We start from the raw sequence: 24,153 nt of genomic DNA, 5'->3' as shown, positions 1-24,153 counted from the left end.
GCAAGCAACATACTGGGTACTGAGGGTACTTGTTTCTAACAGACTTTCTTCAAGAGTAGGCTATTATATGTAAATAGCACCAGAAAAACAATGAAGTACCTTGATCTTAAGCTGAAAGGTTAGGTAATTTGGTGTGAGCCATTACAGAGATTTAAGTTATAATGCCCTCTAATAATATCCGAATTTGAAATATGGCCCATTTTGGAAAACTCCACTAATGGAATCTAGTTAAGAAACCGAAGGCAGAAAATCGTAATACCGATCCCTTCTCTTGATAGGCCCTTTTATGTGCTTGACCAAAGCCTAAAATATTTTTCTCCTTAATCAGGTACTGTGTACTTTTATTTAATCTTATTCATCCCAACAAAATGAGAGCAAGTCCATTGAAATATTCCCTGACTTTAAACGTATAATGGATTACCAGAGTTCTATTTAGTGCTCTGCCCTGCAGACCATGATACCTCTCCACCACCATTGAAAGCATGCAAAACCTCATTATTGTTGGAAGTTGCCTCAAGAGGCCATAACACTATGGACTGAATGGGGGCGAAAAAACTGTACTTCAGAATAAATATAATTTTATTCACTTATTTTCACTAGGTCTTCTTCAACCCCATATCAGTTCTTACTGAGCAGGTATCCAATGTGCAAATCGTTTTAGACCTATGTGAAACTAAATGTCTAGTATGGAAATGGTGTCCAGTGACCATTGAGATTATTAGTGCCTTACTCTATAAATCTGTATTGCCATATGCTCATGAGGCAGCACTTGTCATGGCCCACGACCCGCTCACTGACTGCCAAAAAGTGCAAACTTAGAAGTTTTTCCTTAGAATCTAACCAGTTTCTCCCTCCCATTGAGTTCATCATACCTTATTTTTGTTCTTATCCTGTCTTGCGCCAGCGTTGACAACTATCCATGTGTCTCTATTACCTATGCTATTTCATTAATTGCTTTCTGATTTTTGCGGTTGCCACTGATTCTTCTTCCCCACTTACCTCCAACAGATGCTGGGTGTTTTCCTATCTTGAACTTTTGTAAAAAGAAGTTTTCTGGAGGTTTCCTCCATTTTCCTTCCTCCTAGTCAACACTCATCCTTTTGAAGTTATTAATCCAAATGTTTTCATTGTATGTCCTTTGTGTAACATTTGTGAATTACTGAAATGAGAATTTACAAAAACATACAACAACAACAACAACAAGTAACACAGCAAGTTATAATAATTTAAATAGAAAGAGAAGAAGCATTAATTTGGGGTCACAAAACTTCTCTGTACTACTTAAGATTACTTCTAGCCTAGTAACTGAGGTACAGCTTCACAGTATTTTTTAGGAGTTAGTCGTAAGTAAGGGTCTTGCAAAAAAAAAATCTATAATAACATTAACTGCCTTTACTGGAAAAAGGATTTATGAACTACCACCTACATTCAGTGTGTTATTCCCACACAAACCCAGAAGGAGCCTTTAACATTGACCAGGACCATTAGAATAAGCCTTTCAATAGATATATGGTACATCACAGATCCTGTATTCCAATTTGGAATGGGGAAACCGACATGTTCTAAGTTAAAGTCACACTGATCTGTTCCATCCCACGTCCCTCTTCTAAGCAAACTCTTTTAATAAACTCCTTAATACAATAACCATATCTTATTCATCAGTGACTAGAAGAATTATTTGCATATAGCAAGGGCTCAACTTATTTGTAAGTTGTAAATGAAAAAACAGAGGAACTATATTGTTATACAACCACAGTCTTTTATCTCGCTGGAAACCAAGTAATTATGTAGTCCAACTACCATGTATAAATGGTGAAGAAAATTGAGACAAATAAATTGAGTTGATCCCCTGACTACTTGCTTACTACATGAGTCCGGTTGGGACTGGGAAACCGGGCCTCTGACCTCTGAGTCATTCTCTGTTGTTCATACGCTACACTGCGTCTCACTTGTTGACTTGTGAGTGGATGAAATTTTCCAGTTATCTCAATACAGTGAGTATTGGTAGAATATTTCAGAAGGAAATTGGACAGCTGTTATTATGGTGTGATGTTGTGACGGGTATCTGAAATCACTAGCTACACTCATTATTGGGGATGCAGACTTCTTTACCATCGCTCACAACACATTTGACTGAGCTTAGTTCATAGATGAAGAAATTCAGAGATAACTCGTAGACAAAGAGTGGGCCAGCCACCCCAAAATACATTACACCTACCCTTGGGGCACTGCACTGTCAGACATGATTTCTGAGATCAACAGCTCAAATAGCTTCTTCTTTGACCTGTCTCCTGCTGTGCAAGTGACGGTAGGGATACACCCTAAGGTCTCCACAGTCACAACTGTCATCCACATGCTATTAGGGTTGGAGCACACAGAAAAAGAGAAAGTTTAAAGATGTGGTTAGAGCTTACTTATTGATGAAGGCAGTAGACTAGATGGGGACTTATTGGAAAAACATACTGCTTGAAAGCCTGATTTTAGAAATATGTCTGTCATTTCATATCAGTGTGGAAAAGATAGATTATTCAACAACTGGTTTGGGACAAGTGAGGGTAGCCGTCTGGGAAAAAAAGAAGAAAAAGACAAAGTTGGATCTCTACCTAGTAAGTTATAACAATGTGTGTTCCAGATGTATGTGTGTGTGTGTGTGTGTGTGTGTGTGTATTTTCCCCACTCTAGTCATGAATTTATACTCCTATTATTTCCCTTTGTATTGCTTTTTTTACTTCATTTATTTATATTATTTTATTTTTGAATGTGTTTGTGTTCTAGATCACCCCACATCTATTTAGCAAGTAAGGAGCATATTTGTTAAATATGTGGTCAATTATTGTGTCCAAAAAAATGAAGCACATCATAAAAGGAAATAATTGGTAACATAGAAATTTAAAATAGACTACTTAGAAAAGGCTTTTTAAAGCATGCTTCAGAGCTTAGACACCCCTAAAAGAAAAGATTAATAAATTTAAATAAAAAGTAAATACTTTTATACAGCAAAGTAAATAAAATAACTTTTATTTCAAGTTTTTATTTAAATTCTAGTTTATTAATATATATGGTAAAATTGGTTTCAGGTTAAAATAATTTTTTTTTAATGACAATCTGGGAAAGAGAATTTGGAACACATGCATCAAATACCTAATCATAAATTACAAAGAGGACTTACATAAATATATACTTAAAAATAATAGCTCTTCAGGGTGCCAGGGTGGCTTAGCCGGTTAAGTATCTGATTTTGGCTCAGGGCATGATCTCAAGGTTCATGGGTTCAAGCCCCACGTCAGGCTCTGTGCTGACAGTTCAGAGCCTGGAGCCTGTTTCAGATTCTATGTCTCCCTCTCTCTCTGCCCCTCACCAGCTCATGCTCTGTCTCTCCTAAAAATAAATAAACATTAAAATAGGGGGCACCTGGGTGGCTCAGTCAGTTAAGCATCCAACTCTTGGTTTTGGCTTAGGTCAATCTCAGAGTTCCTGGGATCCAGCCTCACATTGGGCTCTGCACTGACAGTGCAGAGCCTGCTTGGAATTCTCTCTCTCTCTCTCTCTCTCTCTCTCTCTCTGCCCCTCCCCTGCTGACCCTGTCTGTGTCTCTCTCAAAATAAAAGAGCTTAAAATTTTTTTTCAAATAACAGCTCTTCCAAAAAAATAATCACTTTTATTAATACTATATAACCATTTTAAAAATAACAGATCAATATATACACACTGACATGATATGATAGCCATTATATGATATTAAGGGGAAATACATTTTTGCTCCCACAAATAATTTAAGTATAAATAATAAAAATTAGGTTCTAAGTGTATTTTTTTCCTATAAAAATAAGGTCATGCTATAAGATGTTGGTAATGTATGTGTGTACATGAAGGCATAGAGAGAGTATGGAATTTCATGGATATGACACCAAAAGTATGGGCCACAAGAGCAACAGTAGATAAATGGGACTACATCAAACTAAAAAGCTTCCGCACTACATAGCAAACAACAGAGTGAAAGGCAACCATTGGAATAGGAGAAAATATTTACAAACCATGTATCAGAATGGGTTAATTTCCAGAATACATAAGGAAGTCTTATAAATCAATAGCAAAAAAACAAAAACAAAAACGAAACAAAACCGAATTGCCCAAAAAATAAAGACTTGAATAGACATTTCTCTGAAAAAGATACACAAAAGAACTACAGGTATATGGAAAGATGCTCAATGTCACTCATCATCAGGGAAGCATAAATCAAAACCACAATGACATATCACCTCACACCTGTCAGGATGGCCACTATATATAAAGAAAAAAAAAAGGCAAGTATTGGTAAAGATGTGGAAAAATTGGTACTATTGTACACTGTTGGTGGGAACACAAAATGGTAAGGCTTCCACGGAAAATAATATGGAAATTTCTTAGAAATTAACAACGGAAGTACCATATGATCCAACAATCCCACTTCTGGGTATTCATCAAAAATAATTAGGGCTCCCAGGTGGCTCAATTGGTTGAGCATCCGACTCTTGGTTTCAACTCAGGTCATGATCTTGCAGTCATGAGGTCAAGCCCTCTGTCAGGCTCCATGCTGACAGTGTGAAGTCTGCTTAGGACTCTCTCTCTCTCTCTCTGTCTCTCGTTTTCTCTCTCTCTCTCTCTCTCTCTGCCCCTCCCCACTCACTCATGCCCTCTCTCTCTCAAAATAAATAAACTGTAAAAGAATTTTCAAAAAAATAATAAATGAAGATCTTGAAGAGGTACTAATGTTCCAATGTTCATTGCAGCCTTATTTGCAAAAGCTAACATGTGAAAACAACCTAAATGTCCATTTATATATGACAAAATAAAGGATATTATGGTATGTATTCACAGGAAATATTTTTCCACCTTTGAAAAACAGAAAATTCTGGGGCACCTGGGTGGCTCAGTCAATTAAGCTTCAGACTTCTGCTCAAGTCATGATCTCTTGGTTCATGAGTAGTTCAAGCTCCCCGCATCGGGCTCACAGAGCCCACTTTGGATCCTATGTCTTCCTCTCTCTCTGCCCCTCCCTTGCTCACACTCTTTCTCTCAAAATAAATAATTAAAAAAAAAAAGAAAAAAAGAAAATCCTGTCATATGTGACAGCACTGGATGAAACACAAGGACATCATACTACATGAAATAAGCCAGTCACAAAAAGATAATACTGGATGTTCCACTCACATGAAGTATCTTACTTTAAAATATACTCAGGGACACCTGGCTGGTTCAGTCGGTGGAGCAAGTGACTCCTGATCTTGGAGTTGCAAGTTTGAGCCCCACATTGGGTGTAGAGATGACTGAAAAAAAATCAAAAAATCTTTACAAAGAAATAGACTCAGAATCAGAAAGGAAAAGGGTGGTTGCCAGGGGCCAAGAGAGGAGAAAAATGGGGAGCTGTTCATCAAGAGACATAAAGTCTCAGTTATGCAAGGTAAAGAAGTTCTAGAGATTTCTTGCACAACTTTGTGCCTATAGTTAACAATAGCGTATGGTACACTTCAAGTTTTGTAAAGAAGGTGGATCTCATGTTACAAGTTCTTACCACAATAAAATAAAATTTAAAAGGAAAGAAAACGTATGGAAGGGTACATACTGCTGTAGTGGAATTGGAGAATTGGAAGGCATCACTTTTACTTTGTTATTATATAAATTTTTGTATAAAAGTATAGTTTTGGGGGTTTTTTGGTTTTTGTTTTTGTTTTTGTTTTTTTTTTTACTTCTTAATGTGTTTTCAACATTTTGGCAGTAAAGAAATATTGGGGAATGGGGTCGGAGCAAAGAAATGTGAGGTGTAACTTGCCGTAAACCAATTAATGAGGTGATTTTCTTCAGGTTGAGGGATAAAAATATCTCAGAGGATTGGTTTCAGCTGTGATATAATAAAATGTCTGTAGTGGTTTTATGGTTTCAACACAGCTTTTATGTAACTAATAGGTATTGAACCTCTATTATATATAGACAATGAGCTCAGTGCTCAGCAAGTGATATAAATACAACCAAAAATTCTCTTCTTTGAGAGCAGGAGATATATGTGCAAAGAAGAAGAAAGTACAAAGCATTAAAAGATGTGTGTTTTAAGCACACATGGTAGTATTTAAATTTATTAAAATTTTGGCATTTTAGTGGAGGGAAGATTTCATTTTTGCTGGAACAATCAGGGAAAACTTGGGAGAAATGGCATTTGATCTAGACCTTTAAACTAAGGGTTTAAGTACATTTCAAAGGACTCTTGGAAAATTTGAAGATAAAATACATGATCTGACAGTGGGTCAAAATATTACCATAACAAAAAGCCTAGACTGTAACATTATTTTTGTCTCAGAAATATTTTTAAATCTTTTAAAAAAATATTTATTTTTGTTTTGAGAGAGAGAGTGAGTGTACACCTGAGTGGGGGAGGGGCAGAAAGAGAGGGAGAGAGCAAATCCCAAGCAGACTCCATGCTCAGATGGGAGCCTGATGCGGGGCTCGATCTCACGACCATGAGCTCATGACCTGACCCGAAATCAAGAGTTGGACACTTAAGCGACGGAGCAACCCAGGCACCCCGTCTCACAAATAGTTTTTAAAAAAACAATTCTCCTTGGAAATATTCACTTTTCTTATTCTTTATATAAAGGTAGCACTTTGGGCCTGCCAGTAACACCTGGAGACCAGCACTCCGCTGGAAGGTGCCTGGTGTCGTCACTACTTGGATTCAGTTAAAAGCCACAACCCAGCCATGCCTGCTGACTCATGCAGGTAGGAAGTCAGCTTCCAGAGCTTGGACCACTTACACAAGAATTTAAGGTGATGTTTGTTGTTTGTTTGTTTTTCTCAAGAGTAGACCCTTTTATTGTTCATCCCTTTGCTTTACACAAAGTTAATTGTTGAAAATGTACTTGCTCCAGGCTTCATGCTGAGTGTTTTATGTACTTTGTCTCTTAAAGAGATAAGAAGAGAAGCCAAAGAGAAATTGTATGAGTTGAGATATGAACAGAAAACTTTTTTAAAGCCGTTCAAACAAATCCTGGCAAATAAGAATAAAAAGACATAGTCTAAAGTAAGGATGGACTGTTAAGAGAGTCTAACTTCTTTCTCCTTTTTAATGAGGATTATGGGGCTTGAGATTATTACAGACAATTTGAGCTACCATGTGAATAGGATTACTATCAGTAAAGGATAAAGCTAGATTTATCTTTTAAAAAATCTTAAGGGGGCACTTGGCTGGCTCAGCCTGGTAGAGGATGTGGCTCGATCTCACGGTCATGAGTTCAAGCCCCATGTTGGGTGTGGAGCCTCCTTAAGACAAAACACAACAACAACAACAACAACAACAGTAAATAAATAAAAATAAAAAAACTTGAGAGTGCAAAAGTCACTTGCTTTTGTCCTACTCCTATCATAGGACACCCTTTACGAGCTGCCTGTCACTTAATTCTGCAGGAATTAGGAAATCTCTCCACATTCCAGGTAGTATACTATACACCCGGGGGATTAGATAAATATGAACAACCATTCCGTATTAAACTAGTATTTTATAGGTAGGAAACTGATGCTTATGCATATACATGTTGATCCCCATCCTTTTATTTACTTTTCTCTTAGGAAAATCTTAACGTTTATTCATAAGACTCTTAATCTCTAATCATAAACCAGTATTTTTATGGGGAAAAACACCACAAGGCTGGCTGACACAAGTAGAGTGTTCTGGCTCTGTGCCAGGCACCATTCTCAAAACCTTACTGTATTTACTTATTTAATACTCCAGCAGCCCTGTGGCATGGGTATTCTAGCACCATTTACAGATAAGAAACCAAACTGGCTATGAGTCTTCCCCTAGGTGCACAGAGGTGACCTGACTTCAGAGTCCATTCTAGTGCCCACAGAGCAAGACTGCCATTTCCACGTGATCGAATCAGCCACAAACATTAAGCTCAAGGTACTTATAACTGCAACCAAAAACAGGTTTACTGAATGTGCAAGGATTCAGTCAAGTCCAGCTGAAGGTGGACGGGGCTGAGTCTCCCCTTCTCCCATCCACCTAATGGTAACGGGCTCCAGACACTGCCAGGGGGCGCTTCTCACAAGCTTATGTATTGTTTGCAGGCCCAGATTAGGGTCAGATGAGAGCACTTACTTTGGGGTGTATAAGTTTATGGCACAGCTTTTTATTTATCTGTCACTGTAGAAAGTTATTACCGAATTGACTCTATTCCCTATGCTGTACTAGGACATAGAAAAGAGCTAATGGAATCTCTTAAGAAACAAAATTGGTAATGCCTTCATTACCCTAGGCCTTTCTTGGCCTTTGATGCCCAACCTAAAAAGTATCTGTGAGGCTATGGTGCCAATAGTTGGAGAGAACTTGAAAGAATGTGGGTCCTAGCCATCGGCACTCATGAACTGTAGGAATTCATGTCATTTACCAGGCACTGCATAAGTGTCATTAAGGAAAATTACTGCACGTGTAAGAACTGAGCTAAATGCCTCTAAAGAGCTTTGACATGGTTGGGGGCAGAGGAAGGCAACATTGCTGTGATGACTGAAAAAACTAAGGACAGCTAAATAAAGACTTTTAGGGGTAATGCACTCCCTGAAGACTGAAGTCTTTGCTGGCAGGGCAACTGGGGACACAAAACCTATTTTGTGGTCACTGGCTGGGCTAGGATTTAGGTCTTTTTTTTTTTTTAATTTTTTTTTTCAACGTTTATTTATTTTTGGGACAGAGAGAGACAGAGCATGAACGGGGGAGGGACAGAGAGAGAGAGGGAGACACAGAATCGGAAACAGGCTCCAGGCTCTGAGCCATCAGCCCAGAGCCTGACGCGGGGCTCGAACTCACGGACCGTGAGATCATGACCTGGCTGAAGTCGGACGCTTAACCGACTGCGCCACCCAGGCGCCCCTCTAGGATTTAGGTTTTACATAAGCTTCCTTCTAGGTGTACCTTCATGCCTCCTTTAAATCCTGCCAGCCTTAGAGTTGTAGTCCTCAAACTTAGCTGCATATGTGAATCACCTGATGAGTTAGACACCTGAAGTCCATGGCCTTTTCCTAGTGGTTCTGATTGAATTGTTAGTGTCCTAATTGGAATAGAGTATTTGGACTCAGCACCACCTAGAATTTGTTGGAAATGTCAACTCCTGGGCCCAGCCCAGTCCTACTGAATCAGAGTTTTTGGAAGTGAGGCCCAGCAGTCTGTGCATTAACAAGAGCTCCAGGTGATTCTGACGCTTGGATTCTAAAGTTTGGAGGCCACAGATGAAGGCGTCACGATGGTTACAGGTCTCCAGATAATTCTGATATGCAATGAAGTTTGAGAACCACACCGTTAATAAAACTACACTGCAAAGATGGGGTTCCAGGGCAGCTGAAGGCTGACCAATCGGTCATGTTTCCACTCTTCCTCTTATCAAAACCATCTGTCTACCCCCGGGTTAGAAACAAGAGTTCGCAGTATGAACATGGATGGTGAATAGCATCTAAGAGAAGTCTAGAGCAGGGGATTTAAAGCCCCAGACAACTTCTCAATGGAATAAGAATGAGTTACTAAGAAGATGAAAGAATGTGACCATGAGCTGATTGTGAAGACAAATCTGATCCTGCAAAAGAGTAGGTTGGAATGAGTGATTGTTTTTTCCATTTTAAGCTTTCTCTACCTCATGGAAAAGGACAACAGCTGCCTCTTATCTACCTTGCTGAAGAGCTGAGCTGTTCCATCCCCTTACGCTACTTGAACCACCTGCAATTGAAGGTGGTTACAAGTCTTGCTATGAGGTTCTCTTAAGAAATTGGAAGGAAAGCCCACATTGAACCTGCCTCAAGGTCAAGGATATTTATGAGGTGAGAGATGAGAGATGTAACTTGCAGCTAGAGATGATGGCTGAGATAGCAAAGTCCTCACGACATGAACTTTTAGACTAATAATATGTGATCCTAACCAAGAGAAACTGAAGAGGTTCTATGTGATAGATCAGATGCGCCTTTGTGAGATTTATTTTTCTCTCTTGGGCACATGAGTCTCACAGTGTTTACCATGGAGAAGGCAACAGGAATCTTCAAGGTAAGATTGTCTTATCTTTCAAAATTCCAGAGATTCATTCTTTTTAAATATTTTTTTAATATTTTATTATTTTTGAGAGACAGAGATGGAGCATGAGAGGGGCAGAGAGACAGGGAGACACAGAATCCAAGGCAGGCTCCAGGCTCTGAGCTGTCAGCACAGAGCCGGATGCGGGGCTCACCCTCACAGGTCGTAAGATCATGACCTGAGCTGAAGTCAGACACTTATCCAACTGAGCCACCCAGACACCCTAGAGGTTCATCCTTAATCTTAATACTTTGGGTCTTTAATGTGATAAACACTTAAATTCTATTTCTATCCCTGAGCTGTCAACCATGAAGTTTTGAGATCCCCAAAAGATCCTTTTTGACTAGGAGTAATTTTCACTGTGTAACTCCTATCTAAGTTTGCTATAACTTCTATTTTCATAGTTCTAATAGCAACCTCTAAGAGGAGCGAATTGATATTTTCTTTTCAGAACGAGATCCAAGAAATCCTGAATCTTTTATGCATATCCTTAGAATCTGGTAAGAGAGCAGATCCTTTGCAAGAGAGAAATGAGCAGGTAGGTATACCTAGGGTCTGCGGAATCAGAATGGACACCCAGTCTAGGAGGAGGCTTCAGTGGGTCCAAGGCTGTACTTACATCTTCAGGCTCTAGCTCCACCTTTACCCGAGCATTCAAACAACAGTTTGCTCAAAAGCCAGGACCTGAACTGTACTCACGGCTGGTAAAGTTCTGCCTCAATGGAATGATTACTGAAGATAGGTAAAATTCAAAATTAAACTAGCTATCAGGCATCCTTGGAATTACAAGACGACTAGACATCAACTGTCGGGCTAGAAACCACATGCTCTGTAATGCAAAATTAGAGAGTTGTAACATGAAAGTCACATTGGTTCCAATAAGACTTGCTAACACATTGAAGTTTTACTCCAAGTAAAATCAGTTGAAGGCTAAGTACACTAACACAGACAAATGCAGAAAAAGCCATCAATATGATAGATAACCTACCCACTGCCATGATGACAGTTCGCCCTATATTCTTCCTGGCTCAGTTCAACCAGGTACTGTCTTACAGGTGTTTATTTGGTTCTATGTGCATTTTGTCCTTGCCATCCTACCTCCTCAGCCTCAACCCTTCCCAAGCCTGTCAGATATTTTTACTCCTTGAAAAAGCTGTTAAGATTTTTTTGTGGCTGTTCATCCATGAGTTTTTTCTTTTAAGGATGGTTAATATTTTTATAAACATCTGGTTCAAGTTGTATAGGGATTGAGTGCCCTGCTCCAACACTTATAAAAGTGCTATTAATGTATGATTTGCAGAGTGATGGGTTGTGTGTTTTTTTAGGAAAACACGTCACATAACAAATGCCTGTATATAGAAAATACATCATTCCATCAAGATCAAGCTAGATTTCAATGAAAATGACGCTTAAAGAATCAAGGGGAAAAGTTGTATAAAAATCTGTCAAGCGATAGGTGTATGTGAAGAGCAGGGAGGTACATCTTCGTCTTCAGGAATAGAAAACTGGAAGGGCTACCAGGGCACTAATGTAGGAAACTTTAGAGTTCTACCAGGGTGTCTGACAAGATCTCAGCAAGTATCTTGGTGTACATATCTGGCTATTTTGTCATTTGAAGCAGGCTGCAAAGGAACTGCAAAAAATAAATAAACCAAAAACATGCATAGAATGGGATTTATCAATCATGGTATGATCTCTGGTTCCTGGGTGGCCCTGACGAAGGCCCCTGGATACCTGCAGCCTCTACACTCATACCCAACTGAAGTTCTTGGCCCAATGTAACTTCACCTAACCAAGAAACTAATTATTTCCTAGTGGGTTTGTACCTTTTTAACCGAAGACTTTACCATTTTTGTATTGAACATAGGAAATCTACTCAGTGTAGATTAATTGTGCAAGAGAATGTGGCTTGGAGTAGTCGCCATGTAATTCCAATCACAACCTACAGGAGAGTCACTGAATTTGGATCTAAATATATACAAAGAATTGTAATATTTAAGAACTTGAGGTTCACTAGTTTTATTTTTTTATTATTTTTTATTTTATTTATTTTTTTATATTTATTAATTTTGGGGAGAGCGCAAGTGGGGGAGGGTAGAGAGGGAGGGAGACACAGAATTTGAAGCAGGCTCCAGGCTCTGCGCTGACAGCACAGAGTCCAACATGGGGCTCGAACTGACAAACAGCTAGATCACAACCTGAGACGAAGTCGGATGTTTGCTCCACCAACTGAGCCACCCAAGTGCCCCTAGGTTCACTATTCTTTTTTTTTTTTTTTTTTTTTCCCAACGTTTTTTTATTTATTTTTGGGACAGAGAGAGACAGAGCATGAACGGGGAAGGGGCAGAGAGAGAGGGAGACACAGAATCGGAAACAGGCTCCAGGCTCTGAGCCATCAGCCCAGAGCCTGACGCGGGGCTCGAACTCACAGACCGCGAGATCGTGACCTGGCTGAAGTCAGACGCTTAACCGACTGCGCCACCCAGGCTCCCATAGGTTCACTATTCTTAATAAGCTTAACTTCCCACAAGAATTTCATGCTTAGGGAGGTAAAGTCAAACCATTGAAGTAGTCAAAGATACTGACTAGATGAAATTGATAACTATAGCCTGTTTCCATGAAATAGAAACTCTACAAGTGGGACCAAACATAAGGCTCTTTGTGTGGTAAAGTTTGCTAGAATTATATAACAAGACTAAACTAAAAAGTAGAACTTCTTGAGTTTGGAGATTTTGTATTTATAAAACCAAATACCCTAAGTGCCCTTGAGGCACAATCTACCCCCAACTTGTGTTATATATGAAGGCCTTGTGGAGCCATAGACAACACCATGTGAAAGACTAATAAAAGGTTTTGAAAGATTGAGACCAAGCACATCTAGATGATAGGGGGAAAGAGAAACACAAAGAATGTGTTTGTTCTCTACTTGATAATAGCTTTCCCTTCAAACACCGATCACTTTAAAGAAGAATTCAAACATTTGTTTAACTGTTTGCCCAACAACCAGTGCCTTGAAAATGAGTCCAAGAGATGAATGACAGATTCCTTAGGGGGTACAGGGCATCCTGGCTTTCCCTGCATCTCCCCTACTTCCTACCTTCACAGCTTCAGCTTCCTTGGGGAACGATTTCCTGACCTCCTTGGATAACCAAGTTCCTCATCTCTTAGTCCTTTGTACCTCTCCTTCGTGTTGCAGCTTATTTTTTAAATTGTCTCTTGCATTAGACTCTACTCTCCTTATGTCATTTTTTTTTTTTCAAACTCTTGTTCCTGACACACTGGAAGAAAGAGTTTGATGAAAATGTTTCATAAGCTGTGAGTCCCAAATTAACTTTTCCATGGAGAAGGTACTCAGTCATTATTTTTTAATTGTGGTCATGGTTCAGTAAACTGACAGATAGCAACCTGCAGGCTAGAAAACTAACCCATGACCATGAGAAATGTTTGTTTTCTTAAACCATTGCAGTGTAACAGCTCCATGTGTCTGGAAGCAGATAATTTAATAGTTGGATTTAAGAAAAATGGGTGGATGAGAAGTTCAACTTTTATCTGTATGTTATAATTCCTTGTAAGGCTCCCTTTGAAGGATTTCACTTCTTTTTTTATATACTTTAAAAAAAATTTTTAATGTTTATTTATATTAGACAGAGAGAGAGAGCATGCACGCGTGTGCACACAAGCAGGGGAGGGGCAGAAAGAGAGGGAGACACAGAATCTGAAGCAGGCTCCAGGCTCCAAGCTGTCAGCACAGAGCCTGATGCAGGGGGCTCAAACTCACAAGCAGTGAGATCATGGCCGAGCTGAAGTCAGATGCTCAACCGACTGAGCCACCCGGGCACCCTGAAGTATTTCACTTCTTAAAGTAGAAAATCATTGCTAAGAATATGTACTTGTTACTAATCATAAGATTGAGACATGCCACTAACTTCAACCAGCATGGAAGTTAGAACCTCAAGTTCTTAAATATTACAATTCTTTGTATATATTTAGATCTCTACTGAGGATCCAAATTCAGTGACTCTACTGTAGGTTGTGATTGGAATTTCACAGTTAACTGCTAACAGTCTAACAAAACCTTGTTAAAGCAGAATTCTTGATGTGTCCTCCATATCCAACTTAAGATGTAGAAATTGCCTGAAAAGTTCATTTCTAACCCTATTTCTCCTCCCAGGCACTAAGTAGCAGTGCACTGGTGTCTATATTAGTCTTACACTGCTGTGTAGCAAATTGCCCCAAATTTAGCAGCTTGAAAACACCTATTTATGGGCTTACAATTCTGTAGGTCAGAAATCTAGCATGTCATGTCCAGGTTCTCTGCTCAGGATCTCATAAGGCTGGAATTAAGGTGTTGGCAGGGATGTGCTCTCACCTGAAGTTTGAGATCTTCTTCCAAATGCATTTAGATTGTGGGCAGAATTCAGTTACTTTCTGTTGTATGACTGAGGACCCCATTTTCTTATCAAGTGAAGGATGGCTCTCAGTTCCTAGAAGCCATTCCTAGATCCATGCCATATATGCCCTATCCATCTCCTAAGCCACCCATCCCTCGTGTAGAATCTTTCTCCCCACAAAGAGCCCATCCCTGTTTAAGGGCTCTCTTGATTAACTCAGGCCCATTTAGGGTAAACTTCTAAGGTCTGCTGATTTGGGACCTCAATTATATGTGCAAAATCCCTTCACATCAGCATCCAGATTAGTGTTTGAAAAACTAGGAGAATGTGGGGGGGGGTAGGATTTTAGGAGCCTTTTCAGAGTTCTGCCTACCACACCATCCATTCTATATCTTATTTCAAGCAAGACTTAGTGAGGGAGTCTAATGAGGGAAGGTACTTAGGAAAAATAGCTTCCTGGCATTGCCTAAACATCTTTGTAACTCCATCTTTGTTCACAGACACCATTTTAAGATTATTAACTTTCCCAAGTTGACTTTCAGTCTTGACTTTACCACAAAGATAGTTAGAATGGGTAAGGATTTTCAGGTGAGGTTCAGCAATGGTAAAATTGAGCTATCTTAACAAGAACGTAGGCCTGGATTCTCTGTAGTTCTATCATTTTCCTACTTCTCCAGGTTTGAACCAATTAATAAAGACCAAGGCTTATCCAAATAGGACTAAGATCAAATGGAACTATTCCTGACACATAGAGCCTAGATATAAATAGTGGTGTTTTTACTGCCCTCTCTTTCTAGGTACTGGCAGTTTTGAGAAAATTGTTTGGATTTGCAGCTTACCAATATATTACAGTCCTTTTTTGTTCTTAAATCCAAGTATTTTCTTTTTCTTAATGTTTGTTTATTTATTTATGAGAGAGAGAGACAGAAAGACAGAGAGAGAGGGAGACAGAGAATCACAAGCAGTCTCCACATTGTCAGCACAGAGCCTGACGCAGGGCTCAATCTCATGAACCATGAGATCATGACCTGAGCCAAAATCAATAGTCAGATGCCTAACTGACTGGGCCATTCAGGTCTCCCAAGCCAAGTAGTTTAGAAAGCACAGATAATCTGCATTCTTTACCACTTTTTCTTGCTGTTATGCCCAGAATTCCCCAAAATTATGCCCAGTGATCCCCAAAGACCACCAGGGAGCCGAGTCCGATGCAAAAGCAAAGAGCCTTTATTCGAGATAGCTCGAGCTCAATCCCCTACCTGCACCGACGCAGCAGTGAGATGCCGGAGAGAGAGAGAGAGCGAGTTTCAAAAGCACAAAGGTTTTATAGGGATCTAGGGGCAGTTGGTGGGGTAAAGGTCATGGCCTTAGCCGATTGGCTGGGGAAGGGTCAGAGTCCCGTTGTGCAGGTTGCCGGGGGTGGTTTGAATGGGAAGTTTGAACGGGAATTTCTTTCTGCGGTTGTCCCGGAAAGGGGGCCATGTCGGGGACATAGTCACTCAAGATGGAGGACACAGAACAAAATGGAGTCGGCCAGTCTAGGTCCGCTCTTTCATTGCCTAAGCTCCTTCCTAGCTTCTGTCCCTAGTGAGGACACATACTAATGTTATACCCCTGGACCTGACTGTAGGATACAGTCTTTCAAAGCAGAAGAAAATAATTCTTCATCTGGGTCTCTGAAATGCTGGGCATAAAAGACAGATTTCATTCCCAGTTCATGTATAATTTCTTGTAGTTATTCCACAGAGGTCTTTCCTTCCTAGCTTCAACTCCCATCCCCCAGCACTTCCCCAAAAAGAAGACAAAAACAAAAACAAGCAGGATGATCACTATAAATCCCATATCAAGCCCTTTATGTCGGGCCTTCCAGACCTTAACTTTGGGACAATCAATGTATTGGAGTTAGCTTCAGCCATGAGTAACAGTAAAAAAACAAAATAATGGCAGGTTAAATAAGGTAGAATTTCTTTTACTCATTTAACATCTGGAAGGCACAACGGGTTCAGGGACCTAGACTCCTATTTTTTGTTTCTCTGACATGTATAGCTTTTGTCCTATAGAATATCTGACTCAAGACAGCTGCTGGAGCTGATTACGTTCACATAGCTCTGGGCACGGCTATTTATAAAGTTGCCTTTTTCTCAAAGCCAGTAGTTTGGGCAATCCTTTATAGCAGTTGATGACAGTCTTTTTTTTTTCTTTTTTAACGTTTTATTTATTTTTGAGACAGGGAGAGACAGAGCATGAACAGGGGAGGGTCAGAGAGAGGGAGACACAGAATCCGAAACAGGCTCCGGGCTCTGAGCTGGCAGCACAGAGCCCCACGCGGGGCTCCAACTCACAGACCGCGAGATCATGACCTGAGCTGAAGTCGGCCGCTTAACCGACTGAGCCACCCAGGCACCCCGATGCCAGTCTTTTAACAAGTATACTTCCTGGTCCTGAAAGATGTCTTAGGTATGACTTTAACGTATAGAACAGGCTTTTTGAGTCCCCATTCCATGTGAAGGCTCAAAGATGCATATCTTCTAGTGATAGTGAGCAAGTAGGTCTTAATATCTTGATGATGGAGATGTTATTGAAAAAATATTTCCTTCCTGAGTAGGGACATGATAGAGACAAGAGGTCTTCAAGTTCTAGAATAAGCATCTCAGTAATAAAAAATTAATAAAATTAACAAATTAAATAAAAGTTAAAAATTAATACAATTACGTTTCTAAAGGCTGAATATGTGTGCCTCGATATAAATTAGTTACCAATCTAATGTGTATTGAAAGAAATTAAAGGGGCATAAAAATGCTCTTTCTCATTTCCCTGTAACCACTCTGTATCTCCTCTACCACTACCAGTTGCACACTCCCTTCTTCAGGAAGGCAATGCCTTGACTCTGCCCATGGACCACAACTGTGGATGCGCGGAAGAAGGAAAGGATACTCCTACAGAGAGAAATTTCTTGTTACCGCCTTGTTCTTGCATTTCATACAGCCTCTCATATGCTCACGTGTACACAAAAGATGGTTATAATGATTCTTATTTTGCAGATGATGTTCAGTATTCAGGGGCTTGCTGAAGGCCATGGCAGTTAAATGGCAGAGCTGGAATCAAAATCCACTTTAGTCTAACTTCATCAGTTAGATATGACAGTCTTCTTAATGTGTGGCCTCTGGCAAAAATCTGACTTTCATTTGCTCAGAATCTTAACTGACCCCAACTGTAGCCAGCCCATTTGTTTTGTTGAAGATACTCTATTGTCAAAACGGAGAGGGCTTGCTTGTCCTGTGTTGGACTAGGTGAGGTAAAGGTGACCTCTTAATCTTATCTAGGAGGATTATCTTCCTTTCCAAGAGTAAAAAACTGATGGGTTGGGTTTAGATCACCATTGATCTACAACAGAAAGGCAGCTGTACTACCACAGGAGTCTGCCATGAATGTTTATTCCTACACTTGATCTTAGCCAAAAGGCCGAGAAGCGATTGTTTATTCCTAAATAATAAAGAAACAGTTGAGCATAGACTTCTGAACCTCTTGGGAGTTGTGGGGAGCAGGCCAATGAAAGTTAAGCCCCTGCTTCTGATAGAACAGCCTTGGAAGAGAAGCCGGAGAGTAGCTCGTCCTTCCTGAAGAATAACAAGGTGGCTGATCTTAAGCCACATCCCCGCTCCTTTCTGAAATGGGGCAAAGTGGGTCTACTGTAGCAGAAATGAGCCCAGGAGTAACAAATAACATCCTGATTGGCACCAGGCATCTTCACCCTCCTCAGAAGCTGAGAGTGTGATACTTGGCGCCTGAGGTGAGGGGACCAGTGGCTAATGCATGTGATAGGACCGCTCATGAAATGAGCTGTGAGGACCATGACTTGATCATTTTGTTCTCTAACAATGGAGAGACAGAGAGTAAAAAAAAAAATTCTTCAGGAACTTTTTTCTTTTAATGTTTTTATTTTGTTTTTGAGAGAGAGATGGAGTGCAAGTTGGGGAGGGGCAGAGAGAGGAGACACAGAATCTGAAGCAAGCTGCAGGCTCTGAGATGTCAGCACAGAGCTCCATGCGGGGCTCGAACCCATGACCTGTGAGATCATGACCTGAGCCAAAGTGGGACACTTAACTGAGCCACCCAGGAAATCCCAGGAACCTTTTATTTTTTAATCAAGAGCATTCCTAAGTAAAAATTTAACACTTTAAAATGATCTGTGCTCTCTATAATGTTGTTACTGCAGGCCTATAGAAGAATCTTGTGGTAAATTATAATGCAAACTTGAGGCATTTTCTCTTTTAAACTGGCAAGGTACTTGATTAATGCTTAATAGAGGTAATGAAGTATCATGAAATTTGCCATCAGACAGGCTGTGACTCAAACTCTAGATCTGTAATTTCTGTTACTGCTTTGGGTCAATTACTTAACCTCTAAATCATCAGCTTTATCAGCTGTAAAATGTATTCTGATACCACCTGCCTCACAGGACTGTGGGATATATAAACTTTCCTTAGCACACTATAAAAAATTCTTTAGCACACTATATAACACAATGACTAGTATTATCTTAAGTTAAAATGTGTAATCTTCTAGGATTAATAATTTACTAATTACTTAAAACTTAAAATAGGTTTTAAGAGACTGCAAGACATGAGAATTTTGCTTGATGTTTTACCTTTCGAGACAAAGATTGTGAAGGTTCCTGTAAGAATAAAATCTTATGAATTATGAAGCTTGGGATGATGAGAATAAATGACAGAGTAATTGATAAAATCTTCACAGAAGTTGGCTGCATCAAAGCTTAGAAAGGAGGAGGGGGCAAGAAAAACATTGAATAGAGAAGGAGATTGTTCTGGTTGAGAAGGGGAGGGGCACACAAAAACCAGTGGGGTCTACCTGGGGAATGTGGATTTAGAAGAGGGAGTGGATGGGAGTGTTGAGATAAGGAAAAAGATGTACTTAAAATTCCAAAGGGTGGAACCAGGTTTTGGAAAATCTGATAGCAAGTAGTAGAATTTCTCATTGTCCTGTCAGCATTTTAAAAAATAAATAAATCACTCTAGTATGGTTAGCAAGGAATTGACTGGTGCAGTGAACATCTTCCAGAGGTAGAACTGTAAAACTTGCGAAGTCGTGCAGACTTCCTCTCCACTGAGACCAACTATGAACTATTGGATTGTCCCCTGACTTCCCACCTGTGACACGTTCCTCAAGCTGTCATTTCTACTCTTGACTTTTCTATCCACAACTAATGCCATGATCACCTTCTTTAGTAAATATCCTGAAAACTAACAACGAACTCTGGTATTATTCTTTAGTGAAAATACTTAATGATTTAAGATGAAATGGCATGGCTAAGGCATAAACACAATGAGATTCTAGGGTAATGGCTTCTAGGAGGATTTCTTCCTGTGGAAAGTATCTATATCTATATACCTATATCACTAATTTAAAAAAAAATAATAATAAGAGGCTACTAATGTAGTATCACCATTTCAGACCTTGGAGACAGAACAAAATACTGACCCACCCAAAGAGATTAAACCTCCTGACCAAGGTCACTGGCACATTAAAATATGAATTACGACTCCACCCAGATCTATCAAATCAGACTGGGGGTGGAGCCCAGAAATCTGGTTTAATAAACTCCTATGATTCTAATGCTCACTGAAGTTTGATAACCACTATCCTAGATTTATCATATGGATAGAATTTGAAACTTCACAGGTTTCCTGCATGATGGTGAGAGGTGAGGTCCTGGGAGCAGCTGAACAGGTAAAAGCCCTTCAGTCACCACTATTCTGGCTTTTTCCCTGAAGGGAAATACTCAGGATTACAAAGAAAGGTGAGATTTTTCTTCTGGAGACCATTTCCTTCCTTATGGTTTTCTTTAAATATCTAGACTTGATCTTAATATTGTGAAAGTTTTAGTGTATATACGAAATGTAACCTTATAAAAGAATAAATAAGAAAGCGAAGGCAGAGGGGGAAAGATGAAATTAGGAAAAATGAGATAAATGTTGGTAACAGTTTAGCACATAGTCAACATTCTAGGAAAACAAAGTATTCTCCAACTTTCCTTTCTCTTTTTCCTGTAAAAATATTTAATCTCTATTCTCTCCGTCTTTCTCTGGTTTCCCTTTAACTTTGTGCTGGTATGATTTTAAACATTTCTTCAAAGTATTTATTGAGCATCTAGTAAGTCAGGTGCAGATATAGGGCCTCTAAAGAATTGTAATTTCTTGTGGATGGAGAGTGAACAACAAATATATTTGTTCATGCATAAAATTAGATAACAAAGAAAACGAAAGGATATAAATAGTGGGAGGGTATTTCCAATTGCATAGTTCTAAAAGGGCCTCTCTGAAGTGATATTTGAGCTGAGAACTGAAGGGAAGAAAGAAGGAACTAGAAGTATAAAAACATGACAGAAAAGCATTGCCGAGTGAGGAAGCAGAAAGGGCACAGATGAATTTATCATAACTGGAATGGACAATGGCTGGGGGAAGATAAAGGTGAGATTATATGTAGGCAGGGAAACCATCTAGAACTTGCTTAGCCATTTGGATTTTAGCCTAAGTGCAAAGGGAAGTTGTCAGAAACCTTGATTTAGGTTTAAAAAAGTATTCTGGTTGAGCTGAGGAGTTGGGGATGGGGGGTGGGGGCAGGGCTGAACACAAAGTAGTTGAGATGATGGCGGTTTAAATTATGCTTCTAAATGAATCAGTTTTAAAGTGAGCTGGGGAAAGGAAGGTATTGTTTGAAATCCTGGATAGTGCTTTAGATATGCTAATGTGGGGTGCTTATTAGGCATTTAATTGCCAATGAGTTGGAAGTGTTCTGTGTAGGTAGAAGATTAAATTGGAGAGAGGTACTTAAATTTTTGGAAATGTGATTATCTAGGGAGTCACTGGAACTAGAATAAGGGACTAGAATTGACCCTCGAAGCACCCCAAAACTTAAATCTCAAGAGGATGTAAGGTCAAAAAAAGGATGCTGAGAAGCAGACCAGGAAAGTAGAGGGATGTCAGATCTAAGATCTTGATTGCAAAAGAAAACGTTCTGAGAGGAGGGTCATGGTCATCTGTAACTGCTGCTGAGAAGTCAGGTAAGATAAAGCCAGGAGTGGCTGCTGAATTGTAAACTTGTGTTCATTTTGTGACTGATAAGTCTTTTCAGTTGAGTGGTCTAGGACGTCAGGGAAGCAAAACAAGGGAAACCACAAGAAGGTTGAAGAATCTCAAAGTAGAGAGAAGTATTTGCATTTTGTGTAGTAACAAGGGATCAATCTTTTTCAATGTATAAATATCTCTTAAAATTAAGGAAAAAGCCCCCAAAAGCCTGGTTTAAAAAAAGTAAAGGGTGGGGCGCCTGTTTAACTCAGTCTGGTAAGCCTCAGACTTCAGCTCAGGTGATCTCATGTTTGTGGGTTTGATCCCCGCATAAGGCTCTATGCTGACAGCTCAGAGCCTGGAGCCTGCTTTGGATTCTGTGTCTCCCTCTGTCTCTGCCCCCACTCATGCTCTGTCTCTCTCTCTCTCTCTCTCTCTCTCAAAAATAAACACTTAAAAAAAATGTTTTTGAGTAAAGGCTTAAACAAATGGTTCATAGAAAAAGAAATGAAAATGGCTTTTTAGCATGTGAAAATAAAATGTAAACTGACAGTATATAAAGATACCATTTCTCACCTATCAAGCAAGCAAAAAGTTTGACACCTTTCTCATATGTTGCTTGGAACACAAAACTGTGCAACTTTTGTGGTTGGGATTCCAGCAAAATGTACCAAAATTGTAGGTGTATTTATCAGGAATCCCATTTCTCAGGAATATGCCCTCTAAGACCATGGTTCAGAACTTTCGTCTCAGGACTCCTTTGTACCCAAATTATTGGTGAAGACCTTAAAACGCTTTTTGTGTGTCATATCTATCTGTAGTCACTGATTTGGAAATTAAAACTGAGTTTAAAAAATATATATATATTAAACTATTAGAAGTAAACATAACATTTTTACGAGGATCCTCTTCTGAACAATTAATTGAAAAAAAAGTGGCATGGTTTTACAGTTTTGCAAATCTCTTTAATTTCTGGTTTATCAGACAGCTAGTATATCTGCTCCAACGTTCCACCCACTGCAGTGCTATTTTAGTTGAAATATATGAAGAAAATCTGTCCTCATACAAATACATTGTTGGGAAAGGAGAGCACATTCTAATAGCTTTTTTCAGATAATTAGGACTTTTCTTCCTGAATTTACCAATGAATGTTTTCTATTGTATTAAAATCCATTGTTCTGTCTGATAGTTTGCATCTACATTTATCCTTGCATAATCTTAACATCAGGCATTGGTCTTTTGGAACACATTAGTTCACTGAGTTTTCAGACTTTCCAAATGTTGACATATTTCACTATACAATACCCAAGTCACATTTGTTAATATCACCACCAATTTTTATCAGAAAAGAAGCTGTCAAAGTCTTGGGAAGCTGTCAAGCTTACAACAGTGGATACAAGTTCTCCAAAGCCAGAATTTTATCATTGACAACTAATACACTCACTTGGTTTTCTTGAAATGACAGGGTCACTCTGTTAGTGTTTGAGAAAATATTTTCCAAAGTGCTACATCTGAATGACCACATTTGTCTCATTTGTTCTTTCAACAAAAATGTGCTGGAAAAAACATGGCTAGTATGGCTTGTAACTCAGTTATAGAAAGTGTTTTTTTCTTGAGACAACGCCTGTATTCCCAAATGCAGCATAAATGCTCTATGCAAAGTTTTCATTTTGTCACCCAAAATATTAATTAAATCCTGTACTTAATAGCTCACTTATTATTATGTTTCAAGAAAGTAAGATTATTCTTAAGTAAAAAAAAAAAAAAAAAAAAAAAAAAAAATCAACTGGGAGTATGCAAGAGATTGAAAAACACAATAAATGACCATACTTGGTGCTACTTACTTGATGAATGGTAAGATGCCAGAAGTTTTATCTACTATCAGCACAAATGTTAGCACAGTAAAAAAGGCAAATCAAGTCTTGGGAACCACACTTTGAAAACTGCTTTAATATTCATCCTCACAAAATACAAAGTTATCATATATACACAATTAATCAACTGCAGAACTATAAAAGTGTTTTGCATGCCTTAAATTAAAAATAAGAAGGGGGGCGCCTGGGTGGCTCAGTCGGTTGAGCGTCCGACTTCAGCTCAGGTCACGATCTCGCGTCCGTGAGTTCGAGCCCCGCGTCAGGCTCTGGGCTGATGGCTCAGAGCCTGGAGCCTGCTTCCGATTCTGTGTCTCCCTCTCTCTCTGACCCTCCCCCGTTCATGCTCTGTCTCTCTCTGTCTCAAAAATAAATAAACATTTAAAAAAAATTAAAAAAAAATAAGAAGGAATGAAAAGACAGGAGTTCTAGTTGATGGCAGTGTTTGAGTGACAGTGAGAGCATCATGGCGGGCGGGTGGGGAAGCTAGTAAGTCCACAAATGGAAGTCTGGGACTTCTGAGGTCTGTCAGATTTGTTCCAAGAGTTTGTCGAAAGAGCTAGTTAATAAGATGGAATGGGGACAAATGTAAACAGGATAGAGGATTTTTTTTTTTTTTTTTTTTTGAGAAATTAATACTTGGTGTTACAGTGTCACCACCGTATGAATGGCTGGAGATGGTTAGAAAAGAAGTAAGGCAAGGCAATTCTTCGTTGGTGAAAAGCTAC

At 39.3% G+C, this 24,153-nt stretch overlaps 1 protein-coding gene across 4 annotated transcripts in view; it reads left to right on the top strand.

Moving 5' to 3' along the window:
* Positions 1 to 24,153, top strand: part of TRIML2 (tripartite motif family like 2) — a 51,796-nt gene that overhangs the window by 12,168 nt on the left and 15,475 nt on the right. For 2 of the 4 annotated variants that reach the window (XM_042934348.1, XM_042934347.1), the window contains exons 2-3: positions 6,629 to 6,798; positions 10,533 to 10,619. In XM_042934348.1, coding sequence (XP_042790282.1) covers positions 10,612 to 10,619 — 8 coding nt within the window. In that variant the 5' untranslated portion in view covers positions 6,629 to 6,798; positions 10,533 to 10,611. Of the gene's footprint in view, positions 1 to 1,422; positions 1,995 to 6,628; positions 6,799 to 10,532; positions 10,620 to 20,169; positions 20,288 to 24,153 lie in introns of those variants that run through there. The other 2 variants (XM_042934349.1, XM_042934345.1) reach the window with 2 other exon arrangements.

Source organism: Panthera leo, chromosome B1 (assembly GCF_018350215.1).
Source record: "Panthera leo isolate Ple1 chromosome B1, P.leo_Ple1_pat1.1, whole genome shotgun sequence".
Taxonomy (NCBI): domain Eukaryota; kingdom Metazoa; phylum Chordata; class Mammalia; order Carnivora; family Felidae; genus Panthera; species Panthera leo.
Note: the sequence above shows the minus strand (reverse complement) of the source record. Positions and strands in the feature narration are given on the sequence as shown.